The 16,434-nt window shown below is 30.0% G+C and overlaps 2 protein-coding genes across 2 annotated transcripts; one reads left to right on the forward strand and one right to left on the reverse strand.

Annotated features, from left to right (window-relative positions):
* The first annotated feature begins 10,742 nt into the window (after positions 1 to 10,742).
* On the forward strand, positions 10,743 to 12,681 carry LOC112688411 (voltage-dependent anion-selective channel-like). Its single transcript, XM_025561577.1, has 7 exons — positions 10,743 to 11,060; positions 11,291 to 11,506; positions 11,655 to 11,772; positions 11,840 to 11,958; positions 12,016 to 12,124; positions 12,184 to 12,392; positions 12,460 to 12,681. The coding sequence occupies exons 2-7, from the start codon at positions 11,308 to 11,310 to the stop codon at positions 12,549 to 12,551; spliced, it is 846 nt and encodes a 281-aa protein (XP_025417362.1). The 5' UTR covers positions 10,743 to 11,060; positions 11,291 to 11,307; the 3' UTR covers positions 12,552 to 12,681.
* Positions 12,668 to 16,256, reverse strand: LOC112688410 (COP9 signalosome complex subunit 4). Its single transcript, XM_025561576.1, has 9 exons — positions 16,017 to 16,256; positions 15,868 to 15,947; positions 14,538 to 14,659; positions 14,347 to 14,483; positions 14,171 to 14,285; positions 13,919 to 14,108; positions 13,688 to 13,858; positions 13,406 to 13,606; positions 12,668 to 12,860 (listed from the first exon to the last, which is right to left on the reverse strand). The coding sequence occupies exons 1-9, from the start codon at positions 16,103 to 16,105 to the stop codon at positions 12,721 to 12,723; spliced, it is 1,245 nt and encodes a 414-aa protein (XP_025417361.1). The 5' UTR covers positions 16,106 to 16,256; the 3' UTR covers positions 12,668 to 12,720.
* Positions 16,257 to 16,434: the final 178 nt, after the last annotated feature.

Genomic DNA, 16,434 nt, shown 5'->3' on the forward strand with positions numbered 1-16,434 from the left:
ATGCCATCGCACGCCACAAGCGATAACATAATACGCCGTATTATTATAAATAACTTATGTTTATTGACATTATCACAATAAATTTGGGAACTAATATTAGGTATATTAATAATATTATGGATCGCTGATAGCTATAAATACATCAATAATATATATTTATAAATTAAATGCATCAACATTAATTTATGATACTGTTATTAAAAATAAAAAAATAATAATTTCAAAATAATTTTAAAATTTCAATAATTCACAAGTGAGCAAATTTCGAATCACAAAATTTTGGCGCCCGGAGCAGTTATAGCCAGAGCCCCTCCCCCCCTAAATGCAGCACTGGCTATATACTAAATTTATATTACAAATAATTGTTGTGCACATGGATTTTCCTAAAATCTTATATCAAAACAAAAATAATTCTAACTTGCATATATATAAAAAATTTAATGGTTATTTAATAGTCCTTAAAAGTTTTCCAATTAAGTTTTTTTTTCTTTTATTTCAAAGTAAATGTAGAATATTTTCCAACATTTATCTAAATATTTCAAATATATTTATGTTTAATATTTATAAAAATAGAGTTGCAATTACTATTCAGACAAATTCAAAATTATGTATATTTATTATTTGCGTAAAAAATACTACATCATCATTTCCTATGTTAAAAAAAGTCAAGATACTTTTTTAAGAAAATAATATGATTTAGTTGTTAAATATTTAATAAAAATCTACAACGTAATAATGTTTATTAAAGCTTCAACTTTTTATACAATTTTTATATGAACCAACGCATCCCACCAGGGATTTATTGAAAAAATACTTAAGATTATGAATAAACGTTGGTGATAAATTCAGCACCTTTTGACAAAATTTACATTCAAATAAAATTTTAAAAGTCCCCAGAATCCATGACTATTATTTTTTGTTATACAATTTTCTCTGTAAATTCATCAAATCACAAAATAGGTATTTTAAAGTTATGCTGAAAAATACAAATACAAAATCAAATTTAATTTTTGAAATATCAAACTTTTTTATGTAATGCAATGTTTGTATAATTTTTATTGCATTATATGAGTTTATATACTTGAATCGTAAAAGAAAAAAAAATTACTTCGTCTTGTAAAATTCTATCTAACCAACTACATTAACATACCTAATTCAAAACAAGAGCATAAAATATTTGATCGATATCACTTGAAAGTAATGTTTGCAAAAATAATTGTTCGTGCAATGCTTTAAATAAAAAAATTGTATAACCAATAATAGATTATTAATTTCTCTCAAATATCAATACTGATAAACATTGATTAAACATGATATAAATATATAAAAAAAATAACTGCCTTTGCTCATTATACGAACAAATCCCGTTACAGTCGGACTACATTGTCATCGACAATATCATTATCATCCATTTTACACCGACATCTAGTGGTTAACAACTGTACCGACATTGAAAATATGGCACTTCTTTGAAATCATAAAATAAAAAAATAGTACTGTGGTGAATAATAATCTACCGTGGTTTAAATAAAATTGTATTAATAAAAATATAAATATTTTCTTTATTAAATTATTGAATTATTCATTCAATGGCAAAACTATTAAAACCAAATACTCTGGAAAAAAAGTATTTTGTTGGAAACTTTTTCTAATTTGGTTATTTTAATAACCACCAGAGCCCTCCACAGACTCGTGTATAATCCCTAAGGCCAAATAATACTTAAAAGAAGGTCAGTTTTGGATTGTATCAGTATTTTTTTCTTAGTAATAAAAATTAATTATGTGTGAAATATGGCCAACAATCTGAGGAAATGAAAACAAAATAACAATCTTTGAAAGAATAATATTAAGAAGAATATATGAGTCAAAAAAAAAATAAATCATACAACAATATGAAATAAGAAGCGGTATAAAATTATAACAATTATAAAAAACTATGTATAGAAGCAGTATTACAATATAAAAAAATCAAATGGGCATTAATCAATTTATATGAAGTATACAGACAATTTAAAAACAAATCATTTTATATACAATAGTTGTCAATGCCAACAAATACTAATTTCATTGTTCATAAACCAAGTTAATACATTTCATAACATTATTTGATTAATTTATAACAAATCAAAATTGTCAAAAATTCAAAATCAAGATGAAAAGAATATTTAGAAATGCATTCAATATAACAAAAAACTTTACTTCATCTCTTATCCTCAAGAAGAATAACTGTAAAGTTATTACACGAAAAATGAACAATCAAACAAGAATTAAGTCTGAAGGGGAAATAAAATAAATTATTAGCCTCAAAATAAAAGAATACGAAAAATTAATTTCATTTCAGTCACCTGAAAGGCTGAAAATATGCCAAGAAGTAAATATGTTAGACTCTAAGTTGAGGAGATCTTTTGGTTTTAGCGAAGATGAAGATTTGACTATTTTTCCTACGTTGAAATTTGATGAACCGAAAATAGACGGTCAGCTTGATTGAAAACACTTGAGTGTATATATAATACATAAACATATCATATTAGTATATTTGTGTTTATTTTTATTTTGTGAGAAGCGATATAGATATTTTTTTAAATATTTGCCATTTATAAATATGAAAATTAAAAACTATTAATTATATATATTATGTAAGATACGTGATATGCTTTAGTGTTTTACGCATAATTTTGATTTGTTTTGGAACATTTCACATTTTTTAAGTTATTCTAACTAAAAAGTGTAATTTATTTAACTATAATATACTTAAATAAATTTAGGAGAACCACTTTATTAGATATACCAAATTCTGATCAATCCAGGCCGAAACTTTTAATTGGATTGCTCGAAAATAATTTACCTTATACTAGTTTGAGTAAAACATTCGATACAAACGAAATCATGACTCATAATTTAGAAACTGATTATTCAATATCTAATTATACTATTGTTTCCAAGTATAAAAATTAGAAGTTATATTAAAAAATAAAATGTAGTACCTGTACATATTTCGATGTTAATCTTATTTGTAGTTTACTTGAAGGACGTAGAATAGTCGATATAAATTATGTGTTTGAGCAAATACAAAGTATTCATCATAACAAATTTGATTGATCTTTCTTGGATATGGTATTCCAGCATGAGTGCCGCAGAGAGGATACTCGTACGCAGTGGCGTGTTGACCGTGATTTTGAAGGACAATTGCCCGATAATTTTAAAGGGGTGAGTGGATGAGTACCAGATTTAGTGAAACATTTTTGTCATATCTCATTATGATATTAACAAAAATCATAAATTCAATAATAACTACCTAATTAGTATACTAAAAAAAGTTATCCAATAGAGTGCCACGATATTGTAAATAACAACACTGAATACGGCTATAATGAAATAGCAGTATACAGGTAGATAGCATTATAATTTTAGTTTTAGTATCTACTACTCTGTACTGTACTTCTGAAGTAGTTTATAAATAAATAAAATTTTTATCGTACAACGTGAATTCCCAATTCCCCGTGACCTGCATCCGACATAATGTATTAATGTTAAGCTGTAAAGTTGTTTATGGTAAATATTAGTTTATTTTTTATTTTGTAGTTATTGTTACATGAGCTTCATATTAATTCCTAAGTGTAATTCAATAATGTGATTAATATTTCAATTACAGTAGTTCAAATAAATAGATATAATTTTTTTTGTTGTATAAATATTGTAAGCATCAAGATTCAATGAGTGGTAGCATATTTTTAGATCCTGGAAAATATTGAGGGGGGCTCAAATATCAGGTCCGTATCATCAGCACGACCACTTTTGAATAATAGAACCAAACCTTGACAGTATTTGTAATTTTTTTTGTACAATTTTGTACAGCCACCCAAACCTGAAAAAATCTGATTTTTCTATGGTCATAATAACTGTGTCTACTACCTATAATAACCATAATACTGTACAGTAATACCGTTTACTAAAATAATATGACAATAAGTTAATAATAAATTAATAGGTATCAATAACACGAGTTTTACTTTCCACCGTGCTATACCTCTCTATAGTATATGGTGGATTAAATATTTTTATTTATTTTTTATTTTTTAGTAGAATATATACAATCTGTAAATTAGATTTTCACAATAAAAATATGAGCTAAGTAGTAATAACTTGACATGAGTTACTTGATAAAAGGAGTAACCCAGCGGCTCCACTTTACATGATTAAATTGTTGTTATTTTTTTTTTTTTTTTTGAGATTAGGAGTTTAGGTCACGGCACCATCTTCTCTTAAGTCTTCTTTGGGGGTTCCCAAGTATTGTTTCTAAGTAAAGTGCTGGTATTAACAGGTTGGGGTGATTCTCTAGTCTTAGACAATAGCGTTTATGTATACATGTTGACATTTCTGATACAGTTTTAATGTATAGGTCTAAGTGGAGTGTGTGGTTGGAAATGTAAAAGGGTTATGTTAGTAAAAGGGTAATGTAAAAGGGTTGCCTTAGTTATCATGCGTAAGGTGATTGATTGGAATCATTGTATTTTGTTTAAATTTGACAATTTGGCCGCACCCCATAGCTGGATGCCATATGTCCATATAGACATGAGGAGTTGCTTATAAATGAGTAGTTTAATATTGAGGTTGAGTTTGGAGTGATTACCTATCAAATAGTGTATTGATTTCCTTCTGAGGTTTAGAGTATTGCGTTTAATTTTTATATGTTCTGCCCAGGTGAGTCGCTTGTCTAGAGTTAGGCCTAGATAACGGATGTTGGAGACAATTGGTGTTGTTTGATTGTTTAATTTAACAGGAGGTGTTTCACCCTGAAAAAGTAATGTGTGAAGATTTTTCATTGTTAATTTTAACTTTCTATTTAGTATACCAGGAAGATAGGCTGTTTAGGTGGTTTTGTAAGTGTAATTTAGCAGTGTATGGATCATTTTGTGAAGTGTATATAATTTTGTCATCGGCGAATTCGGCTACTGAAGTATACGGGGTGGTTGGTTGGTCAGCTGTGTATAAGTTATATAGGAAGGGAGATGAAACAGCACCTTGAAGAACACCGGCTAGGATAGGAGCAATTGATGATATCTCAGAGCCTACTTTTGTCACGAAGAAGTGGTTGTTGAGGTATGATTGGAAACAAGGCGCGGGAAGAATTATTTTTAATTTATAAAGAAGGCCGGGTGCCAAACCCGATCAAATACCTGGGCAACATCTAATGAAATAGCAAAGCAATATTTTTTCGTTTTCAATGAGTACGATATTGAGTCAACTATTCGGTTGATTTGATGGATTGTTGAATGTCTATTCCTGAATCCAAATTGTTAATTTGGAATGATTTGATTGATGTTTATTAGTCGAGATATACGCTTTAAGATTAATTTTTCAGAAAGTTTGGCAAATAAGGGGAGAAGACTTATTGGTCGGTACGAAGTTGGTATGTCAGGGGGTTTATATGGTTTAGGAATTAAGATAATAACTGAAGTTTTCCATTGTATAGGAATTTACGAGAGCCTTAGTATGGCGTTTAGAATATGAGTGAGATGGATGAGGGTTTATTTCGATAGCTGACGAGTGAATTCAGCTGTGATTAAATCTAATCCAGGGGCTTTTTTGAGGGGAAATAATTTAATGTAGTGGTGGACTTCGGTGGAGAGAAAGGTTTAGGTGGTAGATAGAGTGGTAGTGGGATTTCTAATGATTTTGAAATATGTTCTGTAAATAGTTGGTCATTGATATCGTGGTGGGGTTGGAAAACATGTCCAAGATGTGAACGGAAGATATCTGCTTTCTCATCATCTGATTTGCACCAGGTACCATCACGTTTTTTTAAGGGGGAGCATTAAGGTTTTTGTTTAAAACACTGACGAGTTGCATTCCAAAGGGAACCGTCTTTTCCACTGATAGAAGAAATCCAAGAGTTGAAGGATTCGTTTTCTGGTTCAGATTACGTTTTAGAGATGAGGATAGGTTGTTGTAAATATTTTTATCAGATGGTAATGTTGAACGTTGCCAAAGTGCTCTGGCACGACGTTTTTGAGCAATTAATTCCCTGGTGAAAGCGGGAATTGAAAATGGATTTGAATGTTTTTTGGGGTTTTTTTTTATGGAGGAATTCCAGGCTGCTGATTGAATTAAATTTGTAAGTTTTTGGGTGGCAATTTCTATATCTTCCGGTGATTTAAGACTAATTTTTAAGTCGATATTTTGATCTAAATTGTCTCTGAATTTCGCCCAGTTCATAATACCTTCAGTAAGACAAACTTGTCTTGGTTGGGGTAGAGGTTGGGTGTCTAGTGTTAGGAGAACCGGAGAATGATCCGAACACGGGTCGAGTAGATTATTTATAGAATGAGAGATATTATTTGGAATATTTACTACAAATACATCCAATATATCGGGATATTTCCTCGGGGATGTTGGCCAATAGGTTGGGTTAGTGGGGGATAATATTTTGAGTTTTTTTATGTTTATTAAATGATTTAGGGTCTGCCGTTTTAGATTTTGGGTATGACAACCCCAAGTTGGATTCTTTGCGTTCAAATCACCACCAACTAAGAAATAGCGTTCGAGAGACATGAAAAATTGTTGGTATTGTAATGTGGTTATTTTGTGTTTGGGGGGGCAATACGTTGCTGCTATAGAAATTTATGTGATTTGTTTTGAGTGTAATTATTGCTGCCTGTATAAAATCTTCGTTTATTGTAGGATAGGTGTTGAATTGTAAGGAGGATTTGATGAGGATCGCAGAACCCGCATGTGCAGTGTTGTCGGTGTGGGGTGCTGATATTAGTTTGTATCCGGGGATAGAAAATTTAGTGTTTAGTGTGAAATGAGTTTCGGTGATTAAGGCTATGTCAATTCTTTTTTCGTAGAGTATTGTGGTGAGTTCGTTTTTATGGTTTTTTAAACCATTGGCGTTCCATAAAAAAAATAAGTAGGGACTGAGAAGTGTATGAATTATTTAACATTGTTAAATAATAGGCGGTCGAAGACTGTTGTGAGGAGGGCTATTAGTGGATTTATAATAGCTTGAAAATTGTTAATAAAGGATGTGAGGTCGTTGTTCATATTTTGTGATGATGGAGTAGGCGTTTGAGTATAAGTTGCCTGAACATATGATGGACCTGGGGTTGTATTAGTGGTTTGTGTTGGCGGCTGGGAACTTTCACAGTTATTAGATTTAAAATTAAAATTAACCATATTTGTTTTGTTACCGTTATTTTGTTTGGTAGAAAAATTTCGGTGATTTTGAAGCTCCTTGTATGTTTTGCAACCTTTATAATTAATCTCAATTTCTTAAATTTATAGTTGTTTTAAGATTTAATTACGGTTACAGACAACAATTTAAACAAACGTTTTTTTTTAAAAAATAAAAAAATTTGTGGGTGGGTGGGTAACTTTTTAGTTGCATGTGCTCTCAAAATACTTCTGTGCGCCACTTGGGTCATTAGCTTCAAAATATAAATTTGGGGGGCTTGCCCCCATATCACAGCCTCTGGGTGGTAGGTCATTCAAAATAATAAATTGCCCGATAAAATATTTCACTTCACCACGCCACCGCTCGTACGTCAATGGTTACATTTAAATGTAAAATGTGTAATTTTAAAAGTACTATACATTCAAAGAGAACAGTACAGTCAAATTCTTTAGGAATAAATAAAGTTATTGTAAATGGCAGTTTAGCTATTAATACATATAATATATTATTTAAATATTTGGTAATACATATAATATATTATTTAAATATTTAACTTATAAATTATAATATAACATTGTACCATTCTAAATTATATAGGAATTGACCATGCTCAATAATTAAGCGAACTCTCTGCTGCAATCGAGGTACCAAATATTTCATCAACGTCTTATATCAAACATCTTTCGATGCTTGATGATGATGTAAAAAATTCTGCCTTAGATGAGATGATAAAAACAAGTATTGAAGAATGGCAACTAGCAATAGACAATAATAATTTAGACACAGATGGTACTCCCATGTGTACTGTCATTGCAGATAGTGGTCTAAACTAAATTACTGGACAAAATATAAAGCTTTTTCGGGAGCGGTAATAAACTTTTTTATCATGATATTGTTATTCTTACTTTAATTGAAATTGATACGATAATATAATAATTATTTAAAAAAAAATTATTTAAAAAAAAATTTAAAGGGCAGTCTGCGTTTGAATAAATTGCCTTTTTACCCGCATAATGAAATTAATGTATTTGAGCGAGACAATATAAAAGATAAAATTTTAAAGATTAAAATAAAAATATTATGATTGTATTGGAAATTTTATATCAACCTAATTATGGTATAGTCTTATAGCAGGGATCGGCAACTAGTATAGGTAACTATCATATTTTCAAATATCAGTTTGTTTAAACATTAAAAACATGAAGTTGTATTGTAGTGTTAGTGAGTTTGTTAAGTTAGTTAATATTATGGATCTTAAAAGTGATTATATTTTTAATACAAAAAGAAATAAACGATGCATTTCAATTGAAAATTAAATTTTTAGTGAATCTATCAACCACTTGAAAAACTGGTCTTTTCGTTTTTGGTGTACTAACAGAAAATATAATGAAAGTGTTTTAATGAATTTTGACATCGATAAAATACTATCTTTTTCGAATAATAATATACATAATCACGAACCAACTACTGATCACAATTTAGCTGTTAAGTGTATTAGAACTGCTATCAAAGGAAAGCCGAAGAAGACTTATATGCAAGACCAAATAAGATTATACGTAAGGAAATTCAAGACACTAATCTTGTTTTTAAGGAGGTAATAGTTCATAATGACATTAAATTATTGAGAGAATCGGCTTATAGGATTCGTAAAAAACATTTTCCCAAAATTCCAAAAACTACTGATGAAGCGTTTAATCAATTGTTTGAAACTTAAGTCGATATTAAAACTAATAATGAACAATTTTGTTTCGTCAATTGAGAAAAACAAATTATTTTGTTTACATGTTCTGAAAACTTATAACATCTTTGTAGATCTGAAAACGTTTTTGGCGATAGGACATTTAGATATGCTCCTAATTACTTTTATTAATTATATATAAAACACATCTTCAAACAATTATTATATACCCGTAGTATATACATTTTTGACATCAAAAATTGAAAATCAATATATTTCTATGTGTTTAGAAATAAATAAATTGTGTATTGATTTGACAAGTAAAATTATAAATGTACAAAAATTTCATTCAGTTTGGAAAAAGCAGCTCATAACGCAGTTATTAATTCATTTCCGGGTTGTCAATTGATGTGTTGTCAGTTTCATTTAGCACAATGTTGGTTTAGACAAATTCAAAAAAATAAAATATTGCTAAGAGAATATGGTACCAATTCCGAACTTAGTGTTTGGCTTAAACATTTTTTCGGAATACCATATTTACCATCCAATAAAGTAGGCAACGGTTTTATAGAACTTATTTCAATTATTCCAAAAACTCAAAAAATCATTGAATTTACAGATTATATACTTGATACATATATTACAGAGAATGCTATTTTTCCTCCTTATGGGCAAAGAAACCTAGAAATTATCCAAACACAAAAAATGGAGCCGAATCATTCCATGCACATTATAATTCTCAATTTTATTCATCACATCCAAATTTATATCAAGTAATTAATGTGTTACAACAAATTCAAGCAGAAACTAACACAAAATGCAATGCTATTAATAAAAATATTTACAATATTCGACGAAAAGTCATATTAGAAAAACAAGAATATTAAAAAACATGCTGGGATAAGTATATGTCAGGTGAAATTAAGGTTTTAGAGTATATACAACGTATGGGAGTAAAATTTCCAGGAAAAAAAATTTAATAAACATAAAACAAATATATTTTTTTAATTTTAATAATATTTTAACTTAATTTTTAAAATATCGAAATCATTTCAATTTCAATTACACATTCAAACAAAAAAAAACCGTGGTTAAGCTGCAATCAATTTTTAATCATACCCATGGAATTCATGGACAGTCCCACAAGTCTGTCAAAATAAGAGGGAAAATGGACGAATAAGTATTTTAGCATCCCACATTATTAAAAAAAAGGTCACCCCAACACATTACAATGTTTTAAAATCACTCGCCCAAACGCATTATGATAAATTGCCCAAACACATTGCAATTTTTAAAAATTCGGCCAAACGCATTACGCCCAATTTTTAAGTATAGGCTTCAATAATTGGTTATAGAACTAAAAGTTTTATCTGTGGGTGTACGAAACAAATACTGTTCTGTGTGTCAAAGAGCCCGCACAAAAAAAACAAGAACCGTCAAAACACAATTGTATTTTTTAATTGAAGCCATCGACAGCAATGGAAGATGTAATCGTTAAAGAACAGTACATTTTAATTTTAGAACCATTCCAACACGGGTAATCATCATTTATTACGCAATAAAAATACATACGAGTACCTTGAAATGAATCAGCAATCTTATCAGACGGCCAATTGCCATAACCGCATATTTCTAATCGAAATGCAATCGCAAAGTCAGGCGATGAAAAATATTCGCAATACATAATTTACCGGATCGGCCTTTTTGATTTTAAGCCGCCGGCAGCGCCTGCTTTTCAATATTAACAGTGCGACCCATAGAGTAATATAATTACTCTATGGTTCGCCGAGTGTTACGGGTTTTTTTCTTCCATGAACCGTAAATTACACAAAACTATACTGAAAAACCCGTGTGTTTGCCGAGTATGGGAAAATTTGATCGCATTCGTTCTTAGAAATTTCCAACACTACCGGCTTCACGAACGGTCGGCAATACAATTTAATTCCACTTTTCCCCAAACCCACCATCACCCCTCTGAAGCACATTGAGTGCAATTTTTTTCTTTCATACTGTTTTCACTAGTCTTATCACGTGACCCGGTTACGTCTTTGCCCCTACTGCGGCTACGACCAATTGTGATATAAAACAATTTATCTATCTTTACTCGCTCGCCGCTCCTGCACGCTGTCCATATCCCGTGAAACCGACACCCTACGACGGATTTGGTCGCTCATCGATTTTCGAGATATTCTCCGTAGCTCGTAACAGGTAAGTCGCACGCCGCCGGTTTCTCGTTTCGAAAGCGATACAACCGCAATCGTAAGCGTTTCGTTACGACGACCGAACCGGACCAGGCGTTCATTGAGACGTGGTAGTGGCGGCGGTGGTGTCAAAATGACATTCCCCCCACTGCTCCGCACTGTCGTATAACCGTATTCTTTTCGCCGACCTACGACGTTTGCGGCCACCGTTTAATCTTTCTTTCTGTGTTGCTCTAGCATTTCGATCAATCCAAATGGCTCCTCCTTCGTACAGTGATCTGGGAAAAGCCGCTCGCGATGTATTCAACAATGGATACGTGTTCGACGTGCTCAAGTTGGACCTGAAAACAAACCAAAACGTGGAAATCAAGGCTGGCGGTACCCAGCATTTCACTTCGGGCGCCGTAAATGCCAATTTGGAGACCAAATACGTCATCAATAAAAATAAATACTGTGAGTCATTATGGCCGAACACGTTACAGTTCTCCCCTCATAGTGTTAATCAAATTATTTAAACCGTCTGATAATTTATTAGAATATGGCCACTCGATTTTATTGTTTATAATATATTGCTATAAATGATTAATTTTCTTTTTTCTAGTGTTCAATTTTGTTGAGAAATGGAACACCAATGATGTTATGACAACTGAAGCCTCAGTTAGTGGTTTATTACCTGGTGTCAAAGTCATTGCTGACGGAACATTTGACCGCAAAAAGCAGTAAATAAAATTACTATTTCATTTCTTAAATTACTAAATGTATTACATATATTTTTTTTTATTTTAGAACCAAGACTGTAAAAGTAAAGGCTGAATACAAAAATGATTATATCTCAGTTAACTTGGACAATGAGTTCAAAGCCTTAAAACCTATTATCAATGCTTCTGCTGTAGTCGCTTACAATGGTAAGTTGATTTCACCTTTTTTTTTATCAACATTAATTTGTATTATTATTTATTTAGGTTGGTTGGGAGGCTTCAATGTTAAATACAATACTGATTCTCAAACTTTACAATCCAACAACCTTGCTCTCAGCTATGTAGCTAAGCAATTTGTATTCACTACAGCTGTGTAAGTACATTTATCATCATTATAATGAATTCTATTGTTACTTAAAAAATATTTTACAGAAACGATAACACAGTGTTCGGAGGCTCAGTCTTTCAAAAGTTATCTGATCAATTAGATTTGGGTTTGCAAGTGTCTTGGTCAAGTGAAAGCAATGATTCATCACTTGCCATTGGTACTCAGTACCAACTAAACAATGATGTCAAGTTGCGTGCTAAGATCAATAATAAAAGCCAATTGTGTTTGGGCTCAGGCATTAAAGTCAAAGATGGTATATTTCCTTTATATTAAATTTTTTACAGACTGAAATTAACTTTTAAAATATTTTTGTGTTTAAGGTGTCACATTGACATTGGCCAGCTTATTTGAATGTCGTCAATTCAACCAGGGTGGTCATAAATTTGGTATTGGCTTGGAACTTGCCTTATAAGTTTATGTTCATGCCACTGCTTCTTGAATGTCACGTAGACAAAACTTATTGTCAGCAATCGTAGGATTATAAAACAATCATAAGTATTTTTATTATAATAAAGAAATAAAAAGCAGTGTAATTAACATCATATATTAGATAAAATATAATTTATATCAATTAGCTCCGTTTAAAGTGTCATTTGATCATTTAACTGTTTATTCATCCATTCACGTGTAGCTGGATCTGCAGACATAAGTTCAATTATATGATTGACATGATAGCATAGCGATTCGATTTTTTTGTCCCAAGTCGGCAATAATTTTTGAGCTATTGGAAAAAAAAAGATTAAGTTAAAAAATAAATATGTCAGTAGCAACTACTAGTACACTAATTGCAATACTTGTCTAATGAACTAATACCTAAATCTGCATAAATATATTTATGTAAGGATATAAAAACTTAACCTTTATAAATATACAACATATAATAGATATTTTTTAATAACATAATTATAAAGATATTAGTAACATCAATTTTAAAACTTATTTATCATTTAGTGCCAGAGCACAAGAGAAGGTTCATAAGTTTAAAACCTCTCGTTCATCTTTTATTCAATAAATTCATATTATATTAAATAAGTGAAATTCACTGTCTCATCATATATATATATACATACAATATATATATATAAAATTTATAAATTTATAAATATAATTGTTGCATCAAAAAAAATAATATTGATAATAATTTAGGGATCAGTGATACTAATAACTTTTTGATTAAATCCTTCTTCCCATTGAAAATTTCTCAAAATGACCCTGCCTGAGCATAAACACTCCTTTATAAGACCTCATGTAAAAAATTTATCTTACTTTTAAAATGAACATAACCATCAATCTGATCAATTGAACCTTCCATACGTCCTTCTGATATCATTTGTCCTGCTATTTTCTCCGCTTTAATTGGTTCAATTCCTAATAAACGACCAAGTTCCACGATTTTCATGTTTTTATAAAGCTTACTAGCTGATAACAAGTTGTGTTCAATAATAGCTCGATTCAATATGGTTGCACCTATAGTATTTAAAGATGTAAAAATAATACAAAATTATTCAACGAAAATCAATATTAAATTTGAATAATGCAAATGATTACCATCGACTGTTTTTGCTTTCTGATGTGGCTGCAGCATTGCATCTAATTGAGCAATCTCATTGGGACGAATTATTCGATCTAAATACATTTTTTCAAGGATCGGAAATTCAGGCAAACTTTGACATCTTTCATCTTTAAACAAAGTCGCCAGCATTCGACTACGTTGCTGACCTACCAACAAAAATTAGAACAATAAACACCAAAATGGCAGAAAATTAAACAATATCTTACCTGCTGATGCTAAAACTGTACAGATTAGAGCATTTTTTAATGCTGTCATACGTTCTTCGTCAGATATAATTGACTTATAAGACAATTCATTGTATCTTTGCGCAGCTTCAATAAATTTGCGTCTATAATCCAGTACTCTAGCGTAACAAACTTTATAGCAAATTTGTAATTTTTCATTTTTGGATTCAGTCTACAAAACAAAACAATATTATTTAATATTTATCTACAAATGAATTAATATTTAAAATGCACTTGTAACAATGAGGCCCTATTAATATAAGATTCTGCCAACATTGGATCATCATCTTCTAGATACAGTCTTGCAATTTTCATATATGTTTCCAATTTATAATCAACAGTATATTTTCTAAAAAGAATTAATAGTATATTATAGTAATAATCTAACATAATGTGCAAAATATAAATACTTTTGTCCTGTTTCAAGTGGTATACCAACAAGTACAGATGCAGCTTCCTTCCAATTTTGTTCTCGTTCATAAATCGATGCTAAATGTTGACGTACATTAGCCACTTGTTCTTCAAAAGATATTACCCTAGGCTGAATCTAAAAGTTTTAAATAATTAATTATTTTATATTACACATAATAAATAAAAAAACCTTATCTAGAGTGAAGTGTGCTAATAATTTAGACTGTCCATCAGGCAAATCAGGTAAAAGTTGTGTGCTGACATCTGATAATATCTGACGAGATATGACCAAACTGACATTTTCATTAACGACTAAAATTAATGAGATATTAGTAATTTATTTAATATTTCCTAGAGTAATTAGTGCTGATTTAAAAAGGATGGGATGGCACACTCAGGGCAATGTACAAATTCAAGTAATGTAAATAATTTAAAAAATGCTATAATAAAAATATACAATGAATAGTATATATTATATGTTATACATATATTAAAAGAAATAGTTATAAAAACTGATTATTTATTATTCATACAAAAGACAAAGTATATGTTTTATTTTATTTTTTTTTATTTTAGGAATTGGCCCAAAATAATATTCATTGCAAATTTAAAAGTAATGTAAATAAAGTTAAAGTAAAAATTAGTTGAAATGTGCTTTTAGTTCTGCATCAATTTTCTAAAAATGTTGAAAGCTTATTATGTAAATAATCCAAAGAAAAAAGATTTACAAATTAAAACTTTTGGAATTCCACTAAGCCAAAGAAAAATAAATGCAATAACATTTGAATGGTACAAGGGAAAAACGATAGTAGTCCATTTCTGTACATTTTTCAGGGGAGAAAAAATAAAGTATGGACTAAAATCTTTCTTCACTGAATTTATTTCAACTGTCGAAATTACTCCTAATTTGCTATCAAATCAAACCATAAAATCGAAATCGAAAAAAATGAACTACCGTTTTTCCTCTGTACCCTTCATTTATTTTACCTACCATAGGTTATAATTAATCCATATTTAAACCCTGATACAAAAAATATTTTATGTCCATTTATTAGAATTAAAATAAAAACTGGAATGCAATAGAATAATATAGGGAATAATTTTTAACAATAAGATAATGTATTAATACAATATATATCTTTACACATCGTATTCCATATTCCATATAAATAAGATTACAAAATAATTGGTATTAGACAATTGATAGATCACTAAATATATTATTTCAATTAAAATCTTAAGCTAAATGAAAAATGTATTGAGTTTACATTAATTTTCTGTGGCCTAACTATCAAGCTGTAAATTAACACAAAAAGTAAGTACACATTTATATAACAGAACACAAATTCAATTTTAAAAATATTCCAGTAATTTTCTTTAGCATAAGAAAAATCAGAAAAAAACTCAACACAACTTTTGAAAACATTCTACAAATAAGCCAAGTTCATGAAGATCCTAAAAATCTTTAAACCAGCACTATTCAAATAATGATCAATACGCAAACATTGAAAACTACTCACTGGCTTCAACAAATACTTTAAGCGCTTCAATGACATTGTCACCAGTGTTAGATAAAACGTTGTTCAACAGAGCTCTATACCTATAACAAAACAATGGAATATGAGATTATAGTCAAATTAATATTGGTAATCAAATGGCAGTTTCGCACTTATCAACTTGGTCTTTGTGAGACGTCTGTGCATTGGCCAAATGACTTAAATGTTGGCGAATTTGAGCAATGGTAATTGTAACCGACATTTTTGAATAATTATATTAGCCCACTACGGCATAGAAGTTATGTAATGTTAAGTTATGTAATAGTATGTATTATTTTTTTTTTTTTATTAAAGAAAAACACCAAACAACACAAGCGTGTATAATTCCTGCTATAATAATACACACACTCACTTGGTTTTGTATGAGAAAAGTTCATATTAAACCGGATTTTATACCACAAAACATATGGTATCGTGTCACCTAACCACTCAATCCTCTGATAGCACGAATAAAAACGCGCGTAAATACAAATCGAACTGGAAATACAAATTCCCATTACTTGTCGTTCGTTAGTTAGAACTTTATATGAA

The sequence above is a fragment of the Sipha flava genome, unplaced genomic scaffold (assembly GCF_003268045.1).
Source record: "Sipha flava isolate LNK unplaced genomic scaffold, YSA_version1 38_pilon_pilon, whole genome shotgun sequence".
Classification (NCBI taxonomy): Eukaryota; Metazoa; Arthropoda; class Insecta; order Hemiptera; family Aphididae; genus Sipha; species Sipha flava.